Source organism: Embiotoca jacksoni, unplaced genomic scaffold (genome assembly GCF_022577435.1).
Source record: "Embiotoca jacksoni isolate LCO1_2020_lvr unplaced genomic scaffold, fEmbJac1.0.p SCAF_144, whole genome shotgun sequence".
Taxonomy (NCBI): domain Eukaryota; kingdom Metazoa; phylum Chordata; class Actinopteri; family Embiotocidae; genus Embiotoca; species Embiotoca jacksoni.
This window is the reverse complement of record NW_027185279.1, coordinates 25,378-48,954: the sequence shown is the minus strand read 5'-3', so window position 1 is coordinate 48,954 and position 23,577 is coordinate 25,378. Positions and strand designations below refer to the sequence as shown.

Here is a 23,577-nt window from a genome sequence, read left to right as displayed (position 1 = left end):
GAATCCAGCTGCAATTTCTCCGTCAATCTTTTGAAGCTTTTAAGCCTTCCTCTCCTGCTCGTCTCCCTCCGAGCTCCGAGTACTTGTCAGAAATAATTGACCCTCATGGATGAAGGTTGAACGGGAAAAAAAACAACCAAAAAAACACTTAACGGCTTAACGGGAGTCTCGAGATTTTTGATTTTGTGTGTGTGTGTGTGTGTGTGTGTGTGTGTGTGTGTGTGTGTGTGTGTTCGGTTGTAGAAAAGTGCTGAAAAAAAAAACCAATCTCGAATGTGAAATATTCCCACGCAGGTGCTGGTGTTGCGCCGCGTGGCGGAGCGCGGCCCGGGCGCCGCGTCGAACCCCGCGGACGCGGGCGGGACCCCCCCGGGCGGGACCCCCACCGTCGGGTCGCAGCCCCTGGCCAGCAACGTCTACTCGTCCTGGGAGCTCCGGCTGCTCTCGTGGCTCAACCGGCACTACGAGGCCATGAGGACCACCGTGTGGGGCAAAGGCAGGAGCTCGGGAAGTGTGTGTTTCATTACTTTATCGTTGTTATTATTTAAGCCAGCGTGAAATAATTTTTTTTTTTTAAAAATGACAGGAAACGGACAACGTAATAGAAAAGGAGGGAAACGATAACCGGGCAGCCGCTCAGGGATTCAACTAAGATCCTAAACATATTATTATAATTAACAAATAAAACTAACCATTAACCAGCTGATCGTTTTGGATGCGTTCATTTAATCAATCTGGGTAAGAGCGGCTCGTCCATATATGGTCACTTCCTGCTCCCGACTGGAAACAACCAATGGGTGACGTCGCTGCGGGTTGCTGCTCGGATTTAACATTTTGCACATTTCCCTACGTTTTTAAATCCAAATACACTTCGTGAAATCATTTTTACAACATAACACCGGCAACATCATTTTAATATCATACCTAAAGGCGGGAAAAAAAAAAAAAAAAAAATCCATATTCGAATAGTAGTTTGTTTAATCTCTGAAGTCGATTGGTACGTGCGGTCGGTGTATTCAAAGAACCACAATCGAATTGTTCAGAGCGAATTAATTTTGAATACGTATTACAGATTCGTTGGTTGCTAAGCGATTCCTGCACGCTGATGATTTTACAGGTGGAGTCCCGTCAGCGCGCTGGATCGTGAACTTTGACCTGGACCTGACAGACGGACTGGTGCTCGCTGCTCTGCTGTCTGCCTACTGCCCTTTTCTGGTTAGTGTGTGTGTGTGTGTGTGTGTGTGTGTGTGTGTGTGTGCGCGCTGTTGTTACCTCTCAAGTGGCACTTTTGATTGAAAGTGGAGCGTTTGTGTCCGAAGCTGTGAGAGAGCTCGCAGACGTTTTGCCAATCATGAAAAAAAACCATCCGTCAAACCTACGAGCTTATGAATATCGGCTTTTTTTTTGTTGTTTGTTTGTTTGTTGTTTGTTTTTTAGATCCCAAGCCACTTCCGCAGGATGTACGCCGCCGTCAGCAGCCTGGAGCAGATCCTCCACAACAACATCATCGTGGCCGCGGCGCTCAACGTGCTCCACCTCAACGTTGACATGCAGGTAAAAACTTAAAGATCACCAGCTCCTTACAGTAAGTCGAGTAAGATCTGAGTTGCCGTGGTAACGCCCCGACCGAGCCTGATCCCGATCCCGGTCGGGTTAGCCTATAACCACTGCAAAGGAGTATTTACAACATGTATGATAATAATTAAGAATACACTTTATTTGTAATGGCACCTGTCATACAAGAAATGCAGAATGAGAATTACATTGCGTCACATATATCTGGATATCACAGAGGGAAATACATTCAAATACAAATCAGTAAAGCGCCGGGAAAACTGCACGCGCAGCAAATATGAGCCTTTAAACGAGCCACCTTCACAACTGACCTCAAAACTGCATATAAAAGAGCTATAATAGAAATATTAATATTTGAAATAGAAAAAAGTGGACGCGGGAGCCTTTTCAGCACGACTGGAAATGTTTAGAGTATTGAGAAGGTCATGTCAGAAGGTGTGTGTGTGTGTGTGTGTGTGTGTGTGTGTGTGTGTGTGTGTGTATGTATTCAGCCCACAGACCTGTCGGATCCCAACCCGGTGCAGATGTTAACCCAGTGCGTGCACCTGTACGAGAGGCTGCCTCACTACCTGCCCACGCACACCGTCACACTGTCTGGAAGCCTGCACGGCACGTTCAGCAAGCAGGTAACACACACACACACACACACGCACACACACACGCACGCACACAGGCGCGTTGCCAACTTTCGCTCGTAGAAGACGTTAATGAGCTTCGGGGAGACTCGAAAAACGGACTCGGATAATAACCTTGACAGATAACAACGCCGCTACACATAAATAGGATTACACACACACACACACACACACACACACGTTGATGGGATTAGACGCATCCGCTAACAGGATTAGAGACAATATGCACACACACACACACACGGGTGACGAGCCACTTTGTCATGTTAAGCCACGTTACAACACCGAAACACAACGTGTGTCATATTTAAGCAAGATTGGATTGCATTATTTCCTGACAGCTGTATTTGTCTCTGTGTGTGTGTGTGTGTGTGTGTGTGTGTGTGTGTGTGTGTGTGTGTGATTGACAGGTGTGCCTGAGGAGCCCATCCTCCGCAGCCATCACGTACCAGGGTTTAGTTTTAGGAGAGGACGCCCATCTCTTCTCCCTTCCCGGTGGTTCTACGGTCACCGTCCCTCCGAAGTGTGTTTTTTTTTTGTTTTATTATTTCTTTTTCTTTTTTTTATCGTCGTCTGCGCGACTTCATACTTCCTTTTTATTCCACTTTATTTACTTCACAGCTTCTACTTCTGCTCTTAAGATTCAGACCCGCCTATAAAATGTAGTGTCGTTGGAGATTAATACGCTACTCTGCGCCACCTAAACGAATTACTTGTAATTTATAATAATAAATGATGTTTCCATGTTACAGCATCAATAATAATGATGCAAGAATATCAGTTTTTACTTTTGACACTTGGAAGTCATTTTTTCGCCAATACTATTGAATATTTTTATATTTTTTATAGTGTTGTTCTTAATTTTACTCGCTGCAAAGGAGTATTTACACACATATAGTAATAATAATAATAATAATACAATAAATTAAATAATATAAAATAATAAAATGCATAAAATTAAAGACAAATAGCCAAAATAAATATATCATTTATTATATATATAAATGCCTGAAAGTGCAACGCCACCAAGGGCCAGTAGGGTTTCCCGTGGATCCATCTGAAAATAACCCCATAATTAATTTGATATTAGGGCCACAAAGAGAGCCATTTTTTATGGGGGTGAGGGGGCCGAGGGCTGGTCTTGTTTGATTGACAGGCCTTCGATGTTAAATGCCATCCGGTTCAACACCGGACACTGTGGTATGTTTTTTTTTAAGGATTAAAAAAAAAAAAAAAGAGGGAAATAAAATAATAAAAACATTATGCGTGCCTTTGCAGTCCGCAGCCACAATTAATACTTTTAAGAATCTAATGAATAAGTGCTGCCGTTGCATCTCTGACTTCCAAAATAGCTTGTTTTCGAGCAGACCTGTGGCCCCCCCCCCCCCCCCCCCCCCCCAAAAAAAAATATTAAAAAAAATAACGAGGAGTGGGAAAGAAAACCTTCATCTTCCTTCAGCTTTGCAGTCCAAATTGAGTTTTGCCTGGAGACGGTACCGTAGCTCATTAAAATGAACCAGTTTTGCTCTCAAGCGAGGGGCTCTGTACAACTAGGCCCCCCCCCTTTCCCCCGCATCCCAATTTTTTCAATCCCCCGGCTTTTTTGTTTTGTTTTCCCGGCGTCTTTAAAGGGACGTCGCGCGGGAAACTCCGCCGACTCGTCGTCGCCGTGACCCCGACGATGAACGATTTACGCGACAGAAGACGGTTCTCCCCCCGGTTGCTTCGTTTTGTATTTATTCATTTCCCCCCCCCCCCTCCCCCGCAGGTCGAGCGCCGAGTTGAGCGTCCGGTTCCGCTGCGCCTTCCTGCGGCCCGCGGAGGCCGTCCTCCTGCTCGTCTCCGCCTCGGCGTCGGGCCCCCCGCTGCTCCGCCCTCGCCGTGGCCCTGAAGGCCCACGTCAGCCGCGTCGTGCCCACGGTGAGGATCGTTTTCCATTTCGAGCCTCGCGCACGGAATTGTGGGTAACCGGCCGCTTCCCTCTCCTCAGGACACCGTCGAGGTGGAGACTCCGTGCTACCAGCTCCGGGCCGTCCAGGTGCCTCTCGTCAACACGTTCGGCAAAGAAGCTACGTTCAGGTAAGTTGGTGGAAATAACCCCCCCCCCCCCCTCACCCTCCCCCCAAAAAAGGGGGGGCAGGGGGAGTGTGTGTGTGTGAATAAATCATAAGAAATAACAAACAGGTGGAACGTAATATTCCCGGTAATATGAAGGCTTTCTAGAGGAACGACACAGAGGCAGGATGTTATTGGTTTTTTTGTATTACTGTGTGTGTGTGTTATTCATGTTGTGGGGACATAAATCTGTTGTCACGGCGACATCCTCATGGGGGACATGCGACGTGAATCATAAATTAGAATACAAAAAGACTCAGTGTGAGGTTAGGTTTAAATTAAAGTTCAAATTAGATTGCGGTTAGGTTGAGTTTAAAGTTCAGATTAAAGTTAGTTTTAGGTTAAGGTTTCGATTTATATTAAGGTTTCGATTTATATTAAGGTTTCGATTAAAGTTCGGGTGAGAGTGAGTCTCCAGGAAATGAACGTCAGTCGATGCAATGTCCTCTGGAGCAATGGAGACACAACTGTGTGTGTGTGTGTGTTTAGGGTGGTACTGGTGGAGTCTACGTTCAACCCGCTGGACCCGGAAACGAAAAAAGACGGCCTGGTTCGACGTTCCCTATCCAAAGCCAAGTAACACACACACACACACACACACACACACACACACACACACACACACACACACAACAGTTTAAGAAACATCTGGGCAAATCTTCACTGCTCTTAAAATCTAGAAGCTCGGTCCTCTTTGTCTTTTTTTTTTTCTTTTTTTTTTTTTTTACAGTGTCAAGACGACGACCTCAGACGAGATCAGCAGGGAGGAGATCGAAGGTGATTAGTGACGGGTTCTATTTGTAACTTTTTAATTGATCGTTTAGCATTATTTATTTATTTATTTATTTACTCAACTCGGCTGTTCTTAACAGCACTGTACATCACGTATTCAAATGAAAACGTGATCATTGATTGACACATTTTTTTTTTGGAGGGGGGCTTATTGGGAGCCGGTTATTTAGAGAAAGAGGATGGGTAGAGACCCGTCGTACGTAATTAATATCATTCAAAACCTTTTCAAAGCGTACTTCTTGAGCGTTCCTGCGTTTTTCTTCTCTGAGTGCAACGCCACCGAGGGCCACTAGGGGTCTCCCTGGCTCCATCTGACAATAATCCCATAATTAATGAGCTATTAGGGCCACAAAGAAAGCCAGTTTTTGGGGGCGGGTCTCGTCTGATTGACAGGCCTTAGATATCATATCTAAGTATTCCCTGCTGTGCTGAAAAATTTGCACAAAAAAAAAAAAAAAGTATCTCTCTCTCCTTTTTTTAAATTTAATAAGAAAAGTCAAACCTTTTCTCAGACACCTGGGACGTCCTCTCAGACCCGCCGAAGTCACTCTCCAGAGTTCTGATGACTTTATTTGAACTTTTTTTTCCGTCTCGCGTGTCCCCCAGACGGGGAAGGCGGCGACTTCCTGAGCGCGACGAGGACCGTTCGCCTGAAACCGGGCCGAGCCGACGTCCTGAGCGTCCGCTACCTGCCCTTCTGCCCGGGCACCAAGTACTGCTCGGTGCTGCTCGTATGCCCGCAGGTAGGAACGCCCAAAAGCTGAAAGGAGCGCTGCGATTGGCTGCCGAGGGGCGGCAAAAACTCACTTTCCACCCGTCGCCGTCTCTCGGCTCCGTGGAGGAAGTGGGCGGGGCCACGGGACGTAAAAAGGATTTTCAGGTTACGGTTCTGATTCTGTGTGTGTGTGTGTGTGTGTGTGTGTGTGTAGGTGGGCGACATGGTGTACCTGGTGAAGGCCACGGCGAAGTTGCCGCTTCCTTCCCCTCTCCTCGCGAGACCCAGTTCCAACGTCTCCGTCCCCAAGAGCTCCGGTAGGAAACGGGCGTCGGAGCAAATAATGACATCCAGAATTAGGATTATCGAAAATTCACTTCGCGTTTGAAGTGCGAATTTAACTTTTCAAAAGTGCCACGGGACACAAAAGGACCATAAATAACCCGATTTAATGGACTTGTAACAAGTGAAAACAACATTATATTCCATATTGTTTCAAATTGAATCCCAGTTGTCCCAGTCTAGTGACGAGCGGCTGTTAACGCCGATTTCTCCCAAGTGTCCAGTCGACCAATCGGATCTCTGGATTCCGAACGACCGGTGTGATATGAAACGGCCGCTCGAATGATACTGATTGCCCCCCCCCCTTCCTCCCCCCCCCCACCGGTAGGCGCGTGCGTGGCCGTGCTGCGCCTGCGCTGCGAGGTCGGGAAGGCGTGCGAGGGCGCGCTGGGAGTTCCCCGCGTCAACGCGGCGTGGGAGCGCGCTCTGGCCGCCCGGGGGCGGCACGGCATGGGCGCCGAGGAGCGCCGGAGGCGGAAGCTGACGGGCACTTTGCACAGCAGCGTCGTGAGGGCCGCCGCCGCGCGGAAGCTCACGGTGCACGCACGCGCACACACAGAGCATTCTCGCATATACAGTAGGAAAGTAGTTTCCTGCATTTTTTTTTTTTTTTTTTTTTTTTTAACAGCTGCCGAGAGGCGTCTGCCCGAGTGAAGAGGTGGAATACGCCGTGGAGGTTTCCTCGCCCCAACAATTCACTCTGCCCGGCACCGTTACGATACCCGTGAGGGAAGACGGCGGCGCGGTGTGGGGGGATCCTGCTGGTGAGCACGCGCACACACACACACACACACACACACACACACACACGTCCGACAGGTGAATTCCTGCATGAACTGACGCTACTGGATTTGTTCTGAGCTCGTATTCAATGAAGATCGGTCAAATCCCCCCCCCCCCTTCCCTCTCTGTTCAATAGACGGGGACTGCGTGGACGTCCCGTTCCAGTTCCAGGCCCACTCAGCGGGCCACTTCGCATGCCAGGTGGTGCTGAGGTCCTGGTGCGATACCAGAGTCTTCCTGCTGGAGGCGCTGGTCTACTCACAGGTAGATAAAAGCTCATTTAACAACCCCCCCCCTCCCCCACGAACGCTGGTTTTACAAGTTTGCTTCAAGGGTGACCATCTAAAACCGCCATTATGACATCGTACCAGCAGGGAGGATCCTTCCACTTGGACTTCACCTCGCCTGCTCGCCGCCCGGTCACGCAACACCTGCCGCTGGTGAGAGACGGGGAGGGGGAGGGGGGGGGGTATTTGTTGTTCATTTGAATTGTGAAAAGAAACAAGTGTAATTCACTTGTTCGCACCGATCCCACATATGTGGCGTGCGAGGACAAATGTGTTCGTGTAAAAAAAAAAAAAAAAGACTAAGAAATCGTTGCTAATTAATAAGCTAATGATCTTGTTGTGCGGGAAACTGAATTTCCTCGCGATTATTGACTGGAGACCAATACCCAGTAGAAAGCTCATACTTTCACCACAGGAGGAGGAGGAGGATCTGATTAGATCTCGGGGGGGCCTTTCTGCATACATTTGCAAATTAATGAGCTTAAATGGATTTAAAAACAATTTTTTTTTATAACTTTTATGGGAATTCTTGATGACAAACTATCGGTGTGCGCTTCGTTGAGGAGATCATGCCACAAGGCAATCCAAGTACACCTTCTGTTGGGCCAAATGTTGTGTCAATTGTGGGTTCTTAAAGCCCCAAGTACTGCCCGTCTCCCCCAGTACAACGAGACTCACCTGGCCTGGAAAATGCGAGCCGACATCTGCGCTGAAGGATTCAGCGGGCCGGAGGTCCTGAACGTGCCGTCGGGAACCAGAGTCGACTACCCGCTCACCTTTCACCCGGCCGCCCAGTGCGTCGTCACGGTAATGCTTTTTCGTCCTTCTCACGAAGCCTTCTCCGTCCCGTGCACGCTCGAGCACGAGCACTTATCTCGATGCCTTCCGAACAGACGATGTCTTAAGTGATCTCACAAAGTTTGAAAAACAGTATCCAAACAAAAGGATACTAATTAGTCTTACACACTGTATTCTAATTAGTTGTTTTAAAAAAAATAAATTAATAATTAAAAAAAAAAAGTTTTGTACCTACAGAATGACATTTTTGATGATATATTAGTGTGAATTTTTTTTTACATTTTGGACGACACTAGTGACATTTTTTCAGCTTCATTAAACAGATTTTCACCATCATGAATTTATACATGATTTATATATATATATATATATAAAAATATGAATAAGAAAAAAGATTGAAGATAATTGAACAAAACTATTTATGACGTGATTGGTAACATTTATTCATTTAAACGAATCACCTTAGTTATATCTTCAATGTATTTATTGCCATATATGTTTTTGTGTTAATTTCAGTATTTATGTACTCTATTATGCATTCATTAGGTGTTTTTTTTGTTTTGCTCTTAATGCAACGGCAGTCAAAAAGCATAAAGAACAGGATGGAGAAAAAAAAAAAAGAATGACTTGCATTGGCCGGGAATCGAACCCGGGCCTCCCGCGTGGCAGGCGAGAATTCTACCACTGAACCACCAATGCATTTATGAAAGCGTCACGGGACACAATCCCGGCCGCTCGTGGTGTCGGTGCATGCGTTGGTTCTTCACATATGTCTGTATTTCCGATCCTCTCGTCGTCAGCTTCGCGATTATCCTCGTTCGCGTGTCGGTTTGAGAACTGCAGCTGAGAGCCCGCTTGCAGTCTTTTTCCCCCCCCCCCTCCGTGAGCTCACGTCACGCCTGTTGTGCTTTGTGGCATTGATCCCTTCCCCCACAGGGCAAGCTGTCCTTACGTAATGAGAGCGACGGGACGGAGCATGTGTTTACCCTCAGAGGAGTGGGAGAGCACCCCCTGCCTGTAGACCATGTGGTACTACACTGCCCTGTCGGGAGGACCACGCACACTCAGCTGGACGTCCCGAACTACAGCCAGGACACGCACACTCTCACGGTATGAGCGCGCACACAATGAAAAGAGTAGGTGTCAGGTCACAGAGACCTCGACCTTTGACCTCCGAAGTCCAACGTGTTCCTCTTCGGTGTCAAGTGGACACTTGTGCCAAATTTGAAGAAATATGGCCGAGAAAGGGCCAATAGGAGGCTAAAGGAAATATGAAGGTAAGGCTAGAGGGCCATAGAAGGTCAAAGAAGCTCCAGAAAGCTAGAAGGCCATTTAAAGTCAGGAGCCAGCAGGAGGACCGCTGCAGGCCAGAGGAGAGATGGCTGCTGATGGCTTCCAGCACATTTCAAAAGAACCGTTTCAAAGTATTGAACAAACCAAGGATTTAGAGGTGGAATAATTATCAGCGCTACTCAGGCCACTCCTTCTAAAAACCGGGCGCTGCTCCTTCAGCAGCCACGCAGAGAGTGTAATCCTTCTCACGTTCAATACGTTTTACCCCTCGTACATTTTCCCCCGAGCACAAAGTCTTCCGAGCCGGAGGTAAGTCCTGCACACCTTCCAGCCCGTTTTCTCTTGATCCGTTCCATATCGTTTTCTTTCTGTCCGGCTTCTTCAGGCTCCAAATATTCTCCTCCGCCTCGCCTCCGACGGTCCTCCAGCCGTGAACTTGAAATAGCTTCTCGCATGCTCTCATCTCTCCAGCCCTCGAAAAATCTTCTCGCCTTTACTGCATCTCCCCCCCGACCTCCAACGACCTTCTGGCCTTCTCTCCTTTGACCTTTGACGGCCCTCCGGCCTTTCTCAGAGGCTTAAATCTCTCGAACTGCCTCGGACCTGGCTTCTTTCTTTCTACCAAGTGGTTGAAATCGCGCCTGCCGCGCTCAGGCCCGTGTTCGATTCCGGGCCAATGCGAAACACTTTTTTGGGAAAAAGAACGACTTGCATTGGCCGGGAATCGAACCCGGGCCTCCCGCGTGGCAGGCGAGAATTCTACCACTGAACCACCAATGCATTTATGAAAACATCACGGGAGGGGCGTGGCTTTCAACGAGACACAATCCCGGCCGCCCGTGGTGTTGGAGCATGCGTTGGTTCTTCACATATGTCTGTATTTCCGATCCTCTCGTCGTTAGCTTCATGATTATCCTCGTTCACGTGTCGGTTTGAGAACTGCAGCTGAGAGCCCGCTTGCCGGTTGTTTCCTCCGTGAGCTCACGTCTGGCTGAGCACCGTTTTGTGTGTTTTGACGCTCTGGAATTTATCCTTACCCCCCCACAGGGCAAAGCATAATGACCGCGACGGGACGGAGCATGTGTTCACCCTCAGAGAGGAGTGGGAGAGCACCCCCTGCCTGTAGACCATGTGGTACTGCACTGCCCTGTTGTCCCGAATTACAACCAGGACAAACACACTCTCACAGTGGAAGCACACACACAAATAACCCGCCTCACCAACTGCTCCTCGCCGACAAGGTTTATGCCAGCGGACATCCACTCATGCATGGTACACAGAAAATGTGCTGCCCTCGATTTTCTTGGAGGAGGAGGTTCTTTGAAACTGATTGATGTCACTAAATGGATGGTAAGAGTCCATGGAGGTGAACATAAAGGCAAATAACTCATGAAGTTACATTTGTGTCAGGTCACAGAAACCTTGACCTTTGACCGCAGACTTCTAACCAGCTCATCTTTGTTGTCAAGTGGACATTTGTGCCAAATATGACGAAATTCCCTCCAGACATTTCTAAGATATTGGGTTCAACATGAATGGGACAGATGTGAGGTCACAGTGACCTTGAAAAGTCAAATTAGTTCCTCATTATGACCTAATGAACAATTGTGCCAAATTTGAAAAGATTCTCTCACGGGGTTCCTGAGATATCCCGTTCACACAAAAGGGACCAACGTGAGGTCACAGTGACGGAGCTTCAACCACCACTAGTTGGCCGTTGAAGGTCAGAAGGAGATGTAGAAAAAGTCAGAAGACCGTCAAAGGCTAGAGGGCCATCAAAGGTCAAAAGACGAACGAGAGAAGGCTAGAAGGTCGATGAAGGTCAAAAGACGTATGAAAGAAGGCTAGAAGGTCGATGAAGGTCAAAAGACGTATGAAAGAAGGCTAGAAGGTCGTTGAAGGTCAAAAGACGTATGAAAGAAGGCTAGAAGGTCGTTGAAGGTCAAAAGATGTATGAAAGAAGGCTAGAAGGTCGTCGAAGGTCAAAAGATGTATGAAAGAAGGCTAAAAGGTCGATGAAGGTCAAAAGACGAATGAGAGAAGGTCAGAAGGTTGATGAAGGTCAAGGGGAGACGTAGAAAAGGTTAGAAGACCATCGAAGGTCAAAGAGACACTGAAGGTTATGGAATAATTATCAGGTGTTAAAGAGGAAGCTTTCAACTTTTAAAACATTGAAACTTGAGAACAGAACCACGAGAGGAAGCACACGGGGCCGTCTTATGAACAGGGTTACGTCCGGAGAGGAGGAGCAGCCATTTTTTAATTTTTTTTAATTATATTGACAGCAGCTTCATTGTCGCATTAAAGACGAGCTGTCATCCCATTGGTTAATCTGCCCGGTGTTTGTGTTGTGCGCTCGCAGGTGGCGACAGACCTATCCGTTGTGAGTGGCACGTCTTCCCTGGAGATCCAACCCGGTCGCAGCGCTCCGTACGCTCTGTCCGTGTCGCCATGGAAACGAGGAAAACAGACAGGTGATCTTTTTTTTTTTTCTTTCTGTTTTTGTTTTATCATGTTCATAAATTTGTGGTGACTCAAAAAAGTCACTTAAATAACATCCACAGTTGAAATAAATAATAACTTAACCCTTCCTTTCGTAACTTTTCTTCCAAGGCTGCGTGTCATTCACGGAAACTGACGAGGCGCAGGAGGCGGCCCAAGGCGAGGGTAACGTCCCCGCTCACAAACTATTTCGGGCTCAGAGACATTCGCAAAGATCGACTCGATGTTTGATGCACGCGTTTCCTTCGTATGCGTGTTTAGGAAACGTACCCGGGCGCTACGAAGTTCATTTCTCCCTCGAGCTCATCTGCGAGCCGGCAGCTCCCGTCGAGGTCATAAACGCACAGTGTGCCGCTCGGGTAAGTTCGTACTAAGCTCACTCAGCATTTAAAAAAAAATTTTTTTTAAATCAATTTAGCTTACTCAGCCATTTTTAAAAAATAAAAAAAAATTGTCAAAAAAATTGTGCAAAAAAACCCAAAGATTATCTCATTTGCACGGTGCCAACAAATAGGACATGGTGTTGGACTGCATATAGTTACTTTTATTACTCCTACTTTTTTTTTTTTTTTAATTGGACGACAAAAAAAAGCCTCTTTTTTTTTTTCTTCTGCTGATCTTGAAGTATCGGTTGAACCGAAGGCACTTTTGGAGCTGGAGTGTATTTCAAAATTAATAAAGCTGTTCCGCAGCTGGCGTTTTGATTTATATCAACGGTAAGCGAAAAGGCTGTAAAGTATTGACTCGGCCAGCGGCATCTGCGCTGAGAAAATGTTATCGTCCCATCTAATGTATAAATAATACAAATAGTAACACGTTTATATCTATAGCGCTTTTCAAAAAGAAGTTACATACGAGTTATATATATATATACATATCACGTATAAATTCATGATGAAAAAAAAAAAAAAGGTGAAAAAAAATCTCACTATACTGTCGTCCAAAATGTAAAAAAAAAAATGTACACTGTAATATATCATCCAAAATGTCATACTGTAGATAAAAAAATAATAATTCAAAAAAAATAAAATAAAATATTATACTTGGATGCTGTTTTTCAAACGGTGATAGGTTGGGGAAAAAAAAGTGCTTTGCGTTGGCCCGGAATCGAACACGGGTCTGGGCGCGGCAGCCACGATTTCTTCCCCTGGGGAGGAAGAAAGAAGCCAAGTCCGAGTTACAAGTTTACATTTAAAACACAATATGCAACAGTATAAATAATAATAATAATAATAACAGTATAAATAAATATAAGGATAAAATACAGCTGAAATAAAACAGTCAATCAATACAATAAAATGCAGTCAACAGAAGGCAAGTCTAAAATAGTTTGTTTTTAAGAGTGACTTAGAAGAAGGTCGTTGCGTAACTGGATAATAAAAGACGATCAGAATACCAAGAGGAAAATGGTTTTTTTGGGGTTTTTTTGCGCTCCCAGAGGTCGGTTGCCATAGAGATCCCCGTCAATAACCCGCGAGGAGAGCCGCTGACGCTGGACATCCAGCTGGAGGGAGGCGATCTGAGCGGAGCCGGGCAGTTTTCGGTTCCCCCCCGAGGGACCCTCGCCTACGAAGCCACGTTCTCTCCCGTCCGGGTCGGGAAAACCACGGGCAGGTGAGACTCGTGAAGTGAAACGATTTATTTATTTATTTTTTCAAATTCAAGCAAACTCAGCGATATTAGCGGGAGCCTGCACATTTTTTTTTTTTAACTGTGCGTCATGGCATTAAAATGATCTAATTAAATGTTTATTATCAAAGCAAGTGATTACACGTTATTATTCAAATCCTGGAGGGACTGATTATGAATCCGTTTTTTTGCTGTTTTCTGCTAGCGTGATATTCCAGTCTGACCTGGTCGGGGAGTTTTGGTATCAGCTGGAGCTTTATGCTCTCCCTCCTCCGGTCGACACGCTACCGCAGGCCTGCTGTCAGCTGGGCCAGTAGGTGCACACACACACACACACACACACACACACACACACACACACACACACACACACACACACACGGAAAGAATACATACACCTCTGTGTCTACGAGGACGTTTTTGATATTTGGATGTGTTTAATGGTGATTTTGAAACTCTTTTATTTGTGTGACGATTTTATTGTGTAATTTGTAATAACAATGTGTGTGTGTGTGTGTGTGTGTGTGTGTGTGTGTTGCACTCATGTTTCAGATGGACACGCCTGACCGTCCCTCTGGTCAACTCAACAGCTGAGCCTCTGGAAGTGACCGTAACCAATAGTAACCCCAGAAACTACACACTGGAGATGGACTCGGAGAGCCCCGTTAGTGTACACACACACACACACACACCTATGTGCCTCAGTAGTACTTTTATCAGATCACTTCTATTGTTTCCGAATGAATACATCATCTGGATGTTCTTTGTAGTTCCGTGCAGATTTGACTGTATTTGCTTTAAAGCCATGAATATTGCGATATCACAAACGTTCAGTTGACCAATCAGATCTCAGGGGCGGAGCTACTTGTCAAAATATGGATGAAAGCTCTAGCAGTGTGATTTAAGGATTTGGATTTGAGCGTTATTATCCTCCCTTACTGTCCCCATGAAAAGTGACTCCACGTGTGTGTGTGTGTGTGTGTGTGTGTGTGTGTGTGTGTGTGTGTGTCCCAGCTCATTGTGGAGCCCCGTTCCTCCTCCCAGCTCGGCGTCCGCTTCCGTCCTTCCGCCATCGGAGAGGGGAACCACGAGGCAACGATCACTTTCACGTGCCCTCAGGTGTGTATACACACGCACGCATGCACACACACACACACACTATACACACAGACACACACACACTGTTTACACCACAAAAACACACTAAGTAGTTCATGCAAAGTCCAATTCTCTCTCACATCATCTCTCTTTTCTTTTTTACTTCCTCTTCTCTCGCGTCCCTGCAACCCGTGCGTGCGTCAAATCTGCCCCCCCCCCTCCACCCGGTCGCCCTCTCAGCGCCGGAGATGGTGCGTGCGGCTGAGTGGGCGTGGCCTGACGCCAGAGACCCAGGAGCCCCTGAGAGTGTCGTGCGCGGTCGGCTCCGAGGCCTCCGTCGCCGTCGCCTTCACCAACCCCACCGAGCTGGCGGCCGCGCTCAGCGTCACGCTCGCAGGTCGGTTCGCCCCGTCCGTTTTCCCGCTAAACGCGCGCGTGCCCGTGTTTGACGCGTGTGTTGTGTTTCTTCACGTTGCCAGACGAGGACCCGGGCCGAGCCGCCGGCGAGGAGGTGTTTTCCGTCCCGCTGGGTCGCACTGAAGGTTTGTTAAGTGACGTTGACACTTTTACCCGCATATTCCCACTGAATTCCCAGAAATACGATTTTTTTTTTTTCCACCCTGGTTAATTTGGTGACCCGTTACCGTGGCGACAGCGAGTGTAATGAAAACACTGCAGGTGAGACGGTGTAATCCCCCTTTGTCAGAAAATCCATAGAAAAGTAACATCCTGTGGTTCATGTGGTTTTTCAGGAACTTTTAAATGGGACGTTTCTCGAGCAGATGGGAGGAATCGTCCCGAGTTTTTCTTTCTCTTAGTTTACTCCAAATCGACCTTGAGATGAGGTTGTTGTTTTTGTCCACACTCGCGATGCATGTTAATGACCTGCGGTGTCCAGAGTGAGTTTTTGTGTTTCCCTCTAATGGGCCGACGGCTTTTAAAATAAAAAAAAAAATAAAAAAAGGTTGATGACTGTTTGTCCTCGCTCTCTTGTCTGCAGGGATACAGATCGGTGGAAGGGCAACTCTCCACGTGCCCGTGGTGTTTGCGCCGAAGTCCGCCGGGCTGCGACGGGCCCGGCTCCGCATCGCCCTGGAGCCCCGCGGCGTCCCGGGCGACGACGGTCACTCCGGTCCGGACGGCGTGAGGTGTGTTGTTTGCGTTGCTTTTTGAGTTTTCTAGACGTTGTTTTGTTATTCCCACATCCACGTCGGGCGTCCCTGCAAAGCAACGATAAGCCATTCACGTAGACTGCACATAAAAGTGGACGGAGCTGTAAGCTGCGATACCGCCGAGGGCCACTAGAGGTCGCCTCCCAAAAAAGCCTCCGTAGACTCCCGTTCAACTTCTCTCCTAAAATTCTCAGTCAGTACAATGTCTCCAGCAGTTATCTCGCTGTTGTCGGCTAAAGTCGCTCCTTCTTATTCGTTTTCTGGCCAAAATAATCCGTCATTAATTCGAAAACAAGCTTCAAAAAGTTGTGTTTTTGGGGAGTGGGGCGTGTCTGTTTGATTGACAGGCCGGTGGTGCAGTCAGGTTACGGCTATCGGTGGGCGGGGACGTAGTATCTTTCCAATCAGATTGAGTCACTGGCTCGCCCAAATATGGTCACGTCCTGCTCCAAACCTGTCGGGACTGGGAAGAGCTTGGTATTGATTTGATTTGATTTCTGATTCGATTCGATATTGATTCGTAGGGGATATTTCAGTCGCAGCGCCGGCTTTGCTCGGATATGAAACAGAATCTCCAAAAAACTGATTCTGTAAATTGTACAAAGAACTTAGATTAAAAATATTAGTTTGCATTAAGAATAGACCCCCGAAGCGGTTCCATTAATGCACCCTTTATTATTTGGAGGCCGAATGTATCTTTCCGAAATCTGGAAACTGTAATAAAGTATTTGATTGAATTGCGAGTAAAAGACAAAGATTCGGGGTTAAAATAATGTTGGAGTATCTTTAGCTCCGTGAAAAGCCATTTTACTCAAAAAAGGCACGTCGCTCACGCAGCAGAATCCAGAAGAGTAAACGCCCTCCTGCCGATATTCCAGGTCAGAGACGGAGCCGGCGACCATCTGCTGGGTTTACCCGCTCCGTGGGAATCCCCTGGAGGCTCCCGCCGAGGACCGTCCGCTCGGCGTTTTGCAGTGCGAAGCCGGCTGCCGGCTGGAGAAGGAGCTGGACGTCTTGCTCGCCGGATACGCGCCGGGAAACGAAGACCGGAGAGGACGGGAAGGTGATTTCTTTTTTTTTTCAGAGGTGGAAAGAAACAACGACAATTATTATTGTTTATTCAGATTCTTAAAAACATGTCGTGCCGCGTCGATGATGAGGTTTTGCACCGGGGACCCAGCGGGCGATTGATAAGTTTCTGATTAATCAGAACGTGCTCGTCGCGGGTGGGGGAGGGGGCTCGGCTCTGCAGGTCGGACATCGGCTGTGATTTTTGTATTTTTACCAAATAACATGTCGAGTCTGCGCTGAGTGAAAAGTTTGTTTCAAGTGTTTTAAGAGCCAGAGCTTGTTCTGTAAGCTTTAGGATTACGAGTCCGAATGGGTGGGAACCCAGAGCCGCGTGATTGGCTGGTGTGATTGAAAAATGATCGACTGACTTGAAGTGTCTTAAACCGCAATACCACCGAGCGCCACTAGAGGTCGGCTCCAAAGTCTTCTTATTCGTTTTCTGGCGGTCCGTCTGAAAATAATCCCTCAAAAAAAAAAAAAAGAAGCGGTTTTGTGAACCTTTCACGAAGCTCAGTCGTCCATCCCCTCCCGGTTCCTGCTTTCGGAACAGTTGCCTGGGCGATGACGACGTCGACGATGGACGACTTCCTGTGCGAGGTGCAGTCGGTCGGCGAAGCGGCGGAGCGATCCGAGGTGGAGGACCGGCTCGCCGTCTCCGTCCGGGCGGCGAGGAAGGAGCCTGAGGACGCCGGCGTGACGCTCACCCTCAATCTAGTCTACACTCCCGTCAGGACGTGCAGGTTACACACACACACACACACACACACACACACACACACACACACACACACACACACACACAGGAAAAAAGGAACAGTTTGAGATACACACACCCCACATCAAAAGCACCGCAAACAGTCACACACTGGAAGAGGGAAAAATATAAACATACAAACGCTCATTATGAGAGAGGCACACACACACACACACACACACACACAAAATTGCACACTCAGAGAAACAAATATGCTCTGAGCGAGAGAAGAAAACAAAAGGATGCTAATAATAAGACGGAGAGAGAAAGTCAAACACACGCAGGGCTAAAAACACAAGACACAACATTTGCATCCGACGCTGCGCTCATTTATCTCGGGTCCACTTCTCCTTCTTTTCTGTTCCCGTGGCAACGGCGTGTTTTGCATCGTCCAGGTGTCGTCGCACGAAATGGCTCGACGTGGTTAAAAAGGGTCTTTGAACTCACCTCTGTTACAGGATTCCTTTGAGCTTGCACCGCATGTAAAGAAACTGTCGTATAATCCTATTTTTTATGTTGAGAGAAGAAAAGACTACATTGAGCTTAAAAATACAGATAGGAAAAAGATAAGTACACAGGAAGATAAAATCCCAATAGAAAAAAAAGAATAGAATCAAAAAATTTACCTTTTTTTTTTAAAAAACCGTAATAGCGTAACTCACCGTAATTACTATCTACGTGTTAATGAATCCCGAAAGGAAATGTTTGTTGCGACAAAAACCTGCAACGTGAGAATAAAAAAAAACATTATATGTGGAAAAAAAACAACTAAAACGACATTTCTAAGGACTAAATTCTAACACCGGTGCCTAATAGGATAAAAAAATAAAAGTAACCTAAATACACCGGGGAAGCGGGGGACAACGAGGGACAGCTGAAACTAATTTATTTCATGTTTATTTGTGCCCGTTGCGCGTGATGTTGATATTTTTTGGTCTTAGTAACTGATGTTTCATGCCGAGGAAAGAAAGGGGAAAGAAAGAAAAAAATACAAATTCATAAAAAGTTAAATAATTTAAAAGGGGGGGGGGGTGACTCAGACTCAGTTTTCTTATCGTACTACTTTTCCTTTTTTTTACATGTTAAGTCTGGAGAGAAGTTTCGGGTTTGTCATAGTTTAAATAGTCTATAAAGGATTTGTCAAATTTATCTTCTTGTTTTTTCAGAGATATTTAATTTTGTTTAATTTAAATTTGAGTGTTTCGTTACATCATTCATAAAATTCGAGCGTGTTGGTTCATTTTTAATAAAGCAAACATTTTACATAAATTCAGAATGACTTTATATCATGATTGGATTGTTTCAGATAATCTGTCAGTGTGTTAAATGTGTGTGTGTGTGTGTACAAGGTGCTCAGGGGTCGTCGCGGTGCGTTCGGCGTCCGGCAACACGTGGGAGTTTCCCATCGCCCTCGTCGCGACGGAGCCTCGGGTGGACGACGTCATCGTCATGGAAACCACCAAGGCGGGCGAGACTTCGGCCGTGGGCTTCCGTCTCATCAGCACCACCAGGTGGGTGGAAACAAATACGTAACGCTCAGCCGCTGTACTTTTTTACCCAAATAGTTCCAGGAACCAGCAGGTCCATTTTCTCAGTAACCCGCGGGGCTTCAATTAGAAACGCTTCCCTCGGCTGGTTTCAGCTTCTTTCGTAGCTCTACTTTGTGCTGATGGCGTTTCGACCAATCACTGCGCACTTACGTCACCGCGGTTCCTGTCGTAAACGGTGAGAGCACCAACCGGCGGTAGCAGTTATAGGAACTTAGATGCTTCGAGGTTCTAAGTAAAAAGGGGAACTCCCTCCTCCCGCCCATAGAACTGCTAAATAGTTCCTGTTCCTGCTAAAGGATTTAATTCAGGAACTAAATTCAGGAACTTGGAGCTGCCTCCATTTCTATTGTATCTAAAGTACCATAAAGATTAAGCCGATTATTACAAACATATGAATAATGAATAAAAATGGCTGCCTTGGAAATGCCATTTTCTGAGCAACACGGTACCATTCAGCCCTTCAAATTTCTGACGACGCCACATTTTACCTGCCAGGTAGGACCTCGACTAAGTTCCACAGTTCCTGCGGTGGAAACATGACCGTGTGCATTTACTCTTTGTCGTTTTTCTCAGGAGGCCCGAGCCGTTCTCCGCCGCCTTCCTGCCGGGCAGCAGCGGCGAGTTCGCGGTGACCCCCGCCTCGGGGACGTTGCCGCCCGTCGGCTGCGTCGGAGTGCTCATCACCGTGTCCTTCACGCCCGACGCCGGCCACGAGATGCGCTCGGCGATACTCGCCGTCCAGGTGCTCGTCCGGTTGCTAAGGGCCGTCGCTAAGGGTGGTCGGGCCTACTCCCCCCCCCCCCCATGGAGTAGCGAACGAACGTCACATGAAAGTCTACTGACTGCTGTTCTCCGGTTCTCTACCCCCCATGTGTTGCCATGGAGACGGGAGATCGCACGAACAACATTTTTTTTATACTTTAATTGATTACATATTTCATTTAGTCGGTAACTTGTTTTTATAAATCGCGATATTAATGTTTTCACGAATGAAACCACTTTCATTGCTTTTGATGAGCAACTTTTTTTTGGGGGGAATAAAATCGATTGTTTTTTTTTTTTTTCCCAGGAGGCAAGAACGGGATTTCTAGCCTCAGAAGTTCAAATCACGCAATACGATTACATATCACAATTTATAAAAACTGATCTGAAGAGTTGAATGATTGACAGCTGACCCCTCTTTGATTTTTTTTTTTTTTTTTTTTTTTTTTTTTGGTGTGTGTGTGTGTGTTTTTTTTTCCAGGCAGCTGACATGCGTTGGACGTACGAGGTGAGGGGGAAAGCCCGTCCCACCTCCCCGCCTCCCTCCGACACAGAGGGGAACTCTTCGGCGCCGGGACCGTCCGCGGGACGCCGGCAGAACTTCGTGGTCCGGAACCTCCGGGTCCCGTCGTTGGCCAACTCCTCCCCTCTGAAAGTCCGTAGATAAACACCATCCCCGCTCTCACATGCACCTTCGCCCTCTTCACTTGTTCTTGTTTTCTCATTTGAATAGACCAGGACGTGGCATCGTACATGTCCAAACGCACATGTAATATAATAAACATGTAAAAAGTCCGCGTGGGCAAAATTCCTCCCGAGCTCATCGGCTTCGTCTCCTCTCCTTGACCTTCTTTTCCATTAGATCTAATGACGCCCAAAAATCTATAAGGGATCATTTCCACACATTCAGCTGCCGTCAGATCTGTGATGAGCAATGATTGCCGCTAAGCCCATTACGCCTCGGAGTCCATTTTAAGTAAAACGTTAGCGGGCTCGTTTCCTCCCCTCCCGCTGCCCACCGCCCCAATTTCAGAGTTGGGCCGTAAATTAGCTCCGCCTCCCCGACGGCCGGTGTGCATATTACCGCCGTACTTTGCACTAACCGGGACGACCTTGAAATACACGTAATAAAACACAATATATAACGATAAATCAAACCTCATGGGTCTTCCGGGGGCTCGTGTGCATGTAAATGTAGCCGTCACAGGTGGATCCCTTCAAATCTCAAATTACGGTCATAATTTCATTAATACTTCAATATGCTATATGTCACGAGCATATAGATAGATACTTTAGTAATCCCTCAAAGGGGCATTTTGACGTTACAGCAGCATGTACAGGGCGAAGCGATACAAAAATGCCGATAAAAACTAAAGGTAGTAAAAAAATATGAAATATCAAAATGTTAAACAAAACAAAACAACAGTGCCACGAATTAAAAACAAAACAAACAAACAGCGTTGCCACAGCAGAAAGAGAGAGAGAGAGGGGTTGGAGTGAGGAACTTAAAGGGGGGAGGGGGGAGAGGGAGGGAGGGGGGGGGGGAGCTCCGGAAAAGCGACGACGTCATAAAGACGCGCGGCGCGGATCCGCTGACCTCGGCGCAAAGTGAGACACTTCGCCAAACACAACTCATCCCAAGAATAATGGAATTTAACTTTGGAACTCGGGTTTGTTTTGGTTTTACCGGGAGGTTGAAAGAATTTCGGTCCAAAAAGAAAAAAGACAAAAATTGTGCGAGAAACATTCAAAAATTTCAAACACCTTTGATGTCTTCCGACGGGCGCCGCGTCGACTAATCCTTCCCCCGCTTCCTCGACATTTCCTAAATGGATTATCTGCTCGGTTGCTTAATGCCATTTCATTTCCAGTCTTGTCACAGAGAGTCCTATTCCCTGTACATCGCTCGCACGGGGATTCAATAAGCATGGCGGTAATTAAGTGGGCGTGGGGGAGGGGGTGGGGGGGCTCCTTCTTCCTCCCTGAAACACACACACACACACACACACACACACCGAATGTTTTTCTTCTCAGATAGCATCCTCGCATGTCGCCGAATTCGTCGATACGGAAAGGTACACTCGTCGGCAAATACGATTCGGTTCTAGTAAACTGTGTTGTTTTCTAACGGGTGTCTGTTAAAGCCAAAAATGCACAGTCAGCACAAACTTAACCCCCCCCCCCCCCCCCCCGTCCCACCCCACCTCCCACCCCCAGCAATGTCATACTCTATAAAATTCAAGGATTTGCAAAAATGGATCCCGTCATCAATTATAAAATGAGTCTCCAAATGTTTTTGTCCGTTTGATTGACAGGCCCGTGGCGCAGTCCCCCTCCCACAGCTCCCCCCAAATATGGTCACTTCCCGCCCCGAACTGGCAAAGACGGCGCCGGGCCTAAATCCAGAAACTCCCGGGGCTTTTCGTAACCAAACGGTTCGACGTCGCCTGTCGGTCGCCGCTTCGCCCGCGACTAGCGAAATTGAATAACGGCATTAAAAAGAAATACCGACACTCCGCCTTCTCCACACGGCTTCTTTAAATCACGACTCTTGTTTTTTGAACTCTTCGAGCGTCACCTGCGAGCTCGCCTGCCGCTCCAAAAAAAAACCCCCACTATCTCCACATCCACACCCGCAAACGCACACAAGTGATACACGAACGGTCCGGCGTCCTTCGGGGCCGGGCCTCGCCCCCCCCCCCCCCCCCCCCCCCCGAAACCTGTGAAGCAGCAGCCGACCACGTGTCGGCGTTTTCCCACCGAAACGAGCGCTTCGGTTCTTTGAAGTGAAATGTAATTATTGCTGCCGCACTTTCCCCGTCGATGTCTGCATTTAGGCCTCTCGGCGTCTACGTGTGTGTGTGTGTGTGTGTGTGTGTGTGTGTGTGTGTGTGTGTGTGTGTGTGTGTGTGTGTGTGTGTGCTCGCGCGTGAGCCTACGCCTATCAAAACTCCCCCCGCTGAACATGACAGAAGAGACGGGGGAGGAAGAAGCTGCTGAAACGCTGCTTTCATCTCCTTTCTTTCTTTTTTTTTTTTTATCGCCTTAAAACTTCTCATGAGGCATAAAAAAAAAACGGCATGTGTTACATATCTCACGCTGCCGGGCGAGCTTTTTCTTTTTCTTTTCTTTTGACGAAACATGCAAAACAAAAAGAAAAAGCATCACCACAGAGGCGCATGCAAATAGTCCTGGAAGTGCAAATACCACCAGATGGGCCACTAGGGGAGGGGAGGGGAGGTGAGGGGAGGGATTGGGGGGGGGGGTCGGCACCCAAAAACCTATCGGGCTCCGTAGACTCCCATTCAAAATTCTCTCGTGAAATACAAAAGTCGCACACTTAAAAAAATAAAATTAAAAAAAATCCTTATAATTAGAAAATAAGCTTCGGGGGGGGGGGGGGGGTTTGTTTGTCTTTTTGTCGTCTCGCCTGATGGTGTCGGAAAGGACAGACATCACTCACGAGACGAGGCACTGCGGTCACGCGTGACACCTCATTTGAATTTCAAATTAGCCCGGTCCGATACCTGAGGGAGGGGCGGGGGGGGGGGGGGTAATTTACAGATCAACAAAGCCGCGCGTTACGTCCACACCAGCATCATTTGGAGGTCGAGAGGGACGCCCGCGATGACTTGCAAAGACGTCTGCTGTAAGTACGACCTTTGAATTCTTTCAAAAAGCTGATTCAAACATCAAAATGACGA

General features: G+C 47.3%; 1 protein-coding gene and 2 non-coding genes across 3 annotated transcripts in view; 1 reads left to right on the top strand and 2 right to left on the bottom strand.

Moving 5' to 3' along the window:
• The window catches only part of LOC138197602 (cilia- and flagella-associated protein 47-like), a 37,743-nt gene extending 16,374 nt beyond the window's left edge, over window positions 1-21,369 (top strand). Inside the window, 33 exon segments of the mRNA XM_069148440.1 lie at window positions 295-511; window positions 1,118-1,215; window positions 1,438-1,554; window positions 2,067-2,201; window positions 2,621-2,733; window positions 3,979-4,069; window positions 4,071-4,130; window positions 4,201-4,289; window positions 4,815-4,901; window positions 5,056-5,102; window positions 5,724-5,860; window positions 6,047-6,149; window positions 6,503-6,711; window positions 6,803-6,938; window positions 7,094-7,221; window positions 7,329-7,397; window positions 7,908-8,051; window positions 8,979-9,152; window positions 11,698-11,809; window positions 11,949-12,002; window positions 12,099-12,196; window positions 13,276-13,451; window positions 13,672-13,779; window positions 14,019-14,130; window positions 14,481-14,585; window positions 14,805-14,961; window positions 15,044-15,106; window positions 15,565-15,712; window positions 16,615-16,799; window positions 17,358-17,547; window positions 18,911-19,072; window positions 19,685-20,018; window positions 20,355-21,369. Coding sequence (XP_069004541.1) covers window positions 295-511; window positions 1,118-1,215; window positions 1,438-1,554; window positions 2,067-2,201; window positions 2,621-2,733; window positions 3,979-4,069; window positions 4,071-4,130; window positions 4,201-4,289; window positions 4,815-4,901; window positions 5,056-5,102; window positions 5,724-5,860; window positions 6,047-6,149; window positions 6,503-6,711; window positions 6,803-6,938; window positions 7,094-7,221; window positions 7,329-7,397; window positions 7,908-8,051; window positions 8,979-9,152; window positions 11,698-11,809; window positions 11,949-12,002; window positions 12,099-12,196; window positions 13,276-13,451; window positions 13,672-13,779; window positions 14,019-14,130; window positions 14,481-14,585; window positions 14,805-14,961; window positions 15,044-15,106; window positions 15,565-15,712; window positions 16,615-16,799; window positions 17,358-17,547; window positions 18,911-19,072; window positions 19,685-20,018; window positions 20,355-20,540 — 4,344 coding nt within the window. The 3' untranslated portion in view covers window positions 20,541-21,369.
• trnag-gcc (transfer RNA glycine (anticodon GCC)) lies at window positions 8,671-8,741 on the bottom strand. Its single transcript has one exon. It is a non-coding gene; the product is annotated as a tRNA-Gly (tRNA).
• On the bottom strand, window positions 10,045-10,115 carry trnag-gcc (transfer RNA glycine (anticodon GCC)). Its single transcript has one exon. It is a non-coding gene; the product is annotated as a tRNA-Gly (tRNA).
• Window positions 21,370-23,577: the final 2,208 nt, after the last annotated feature.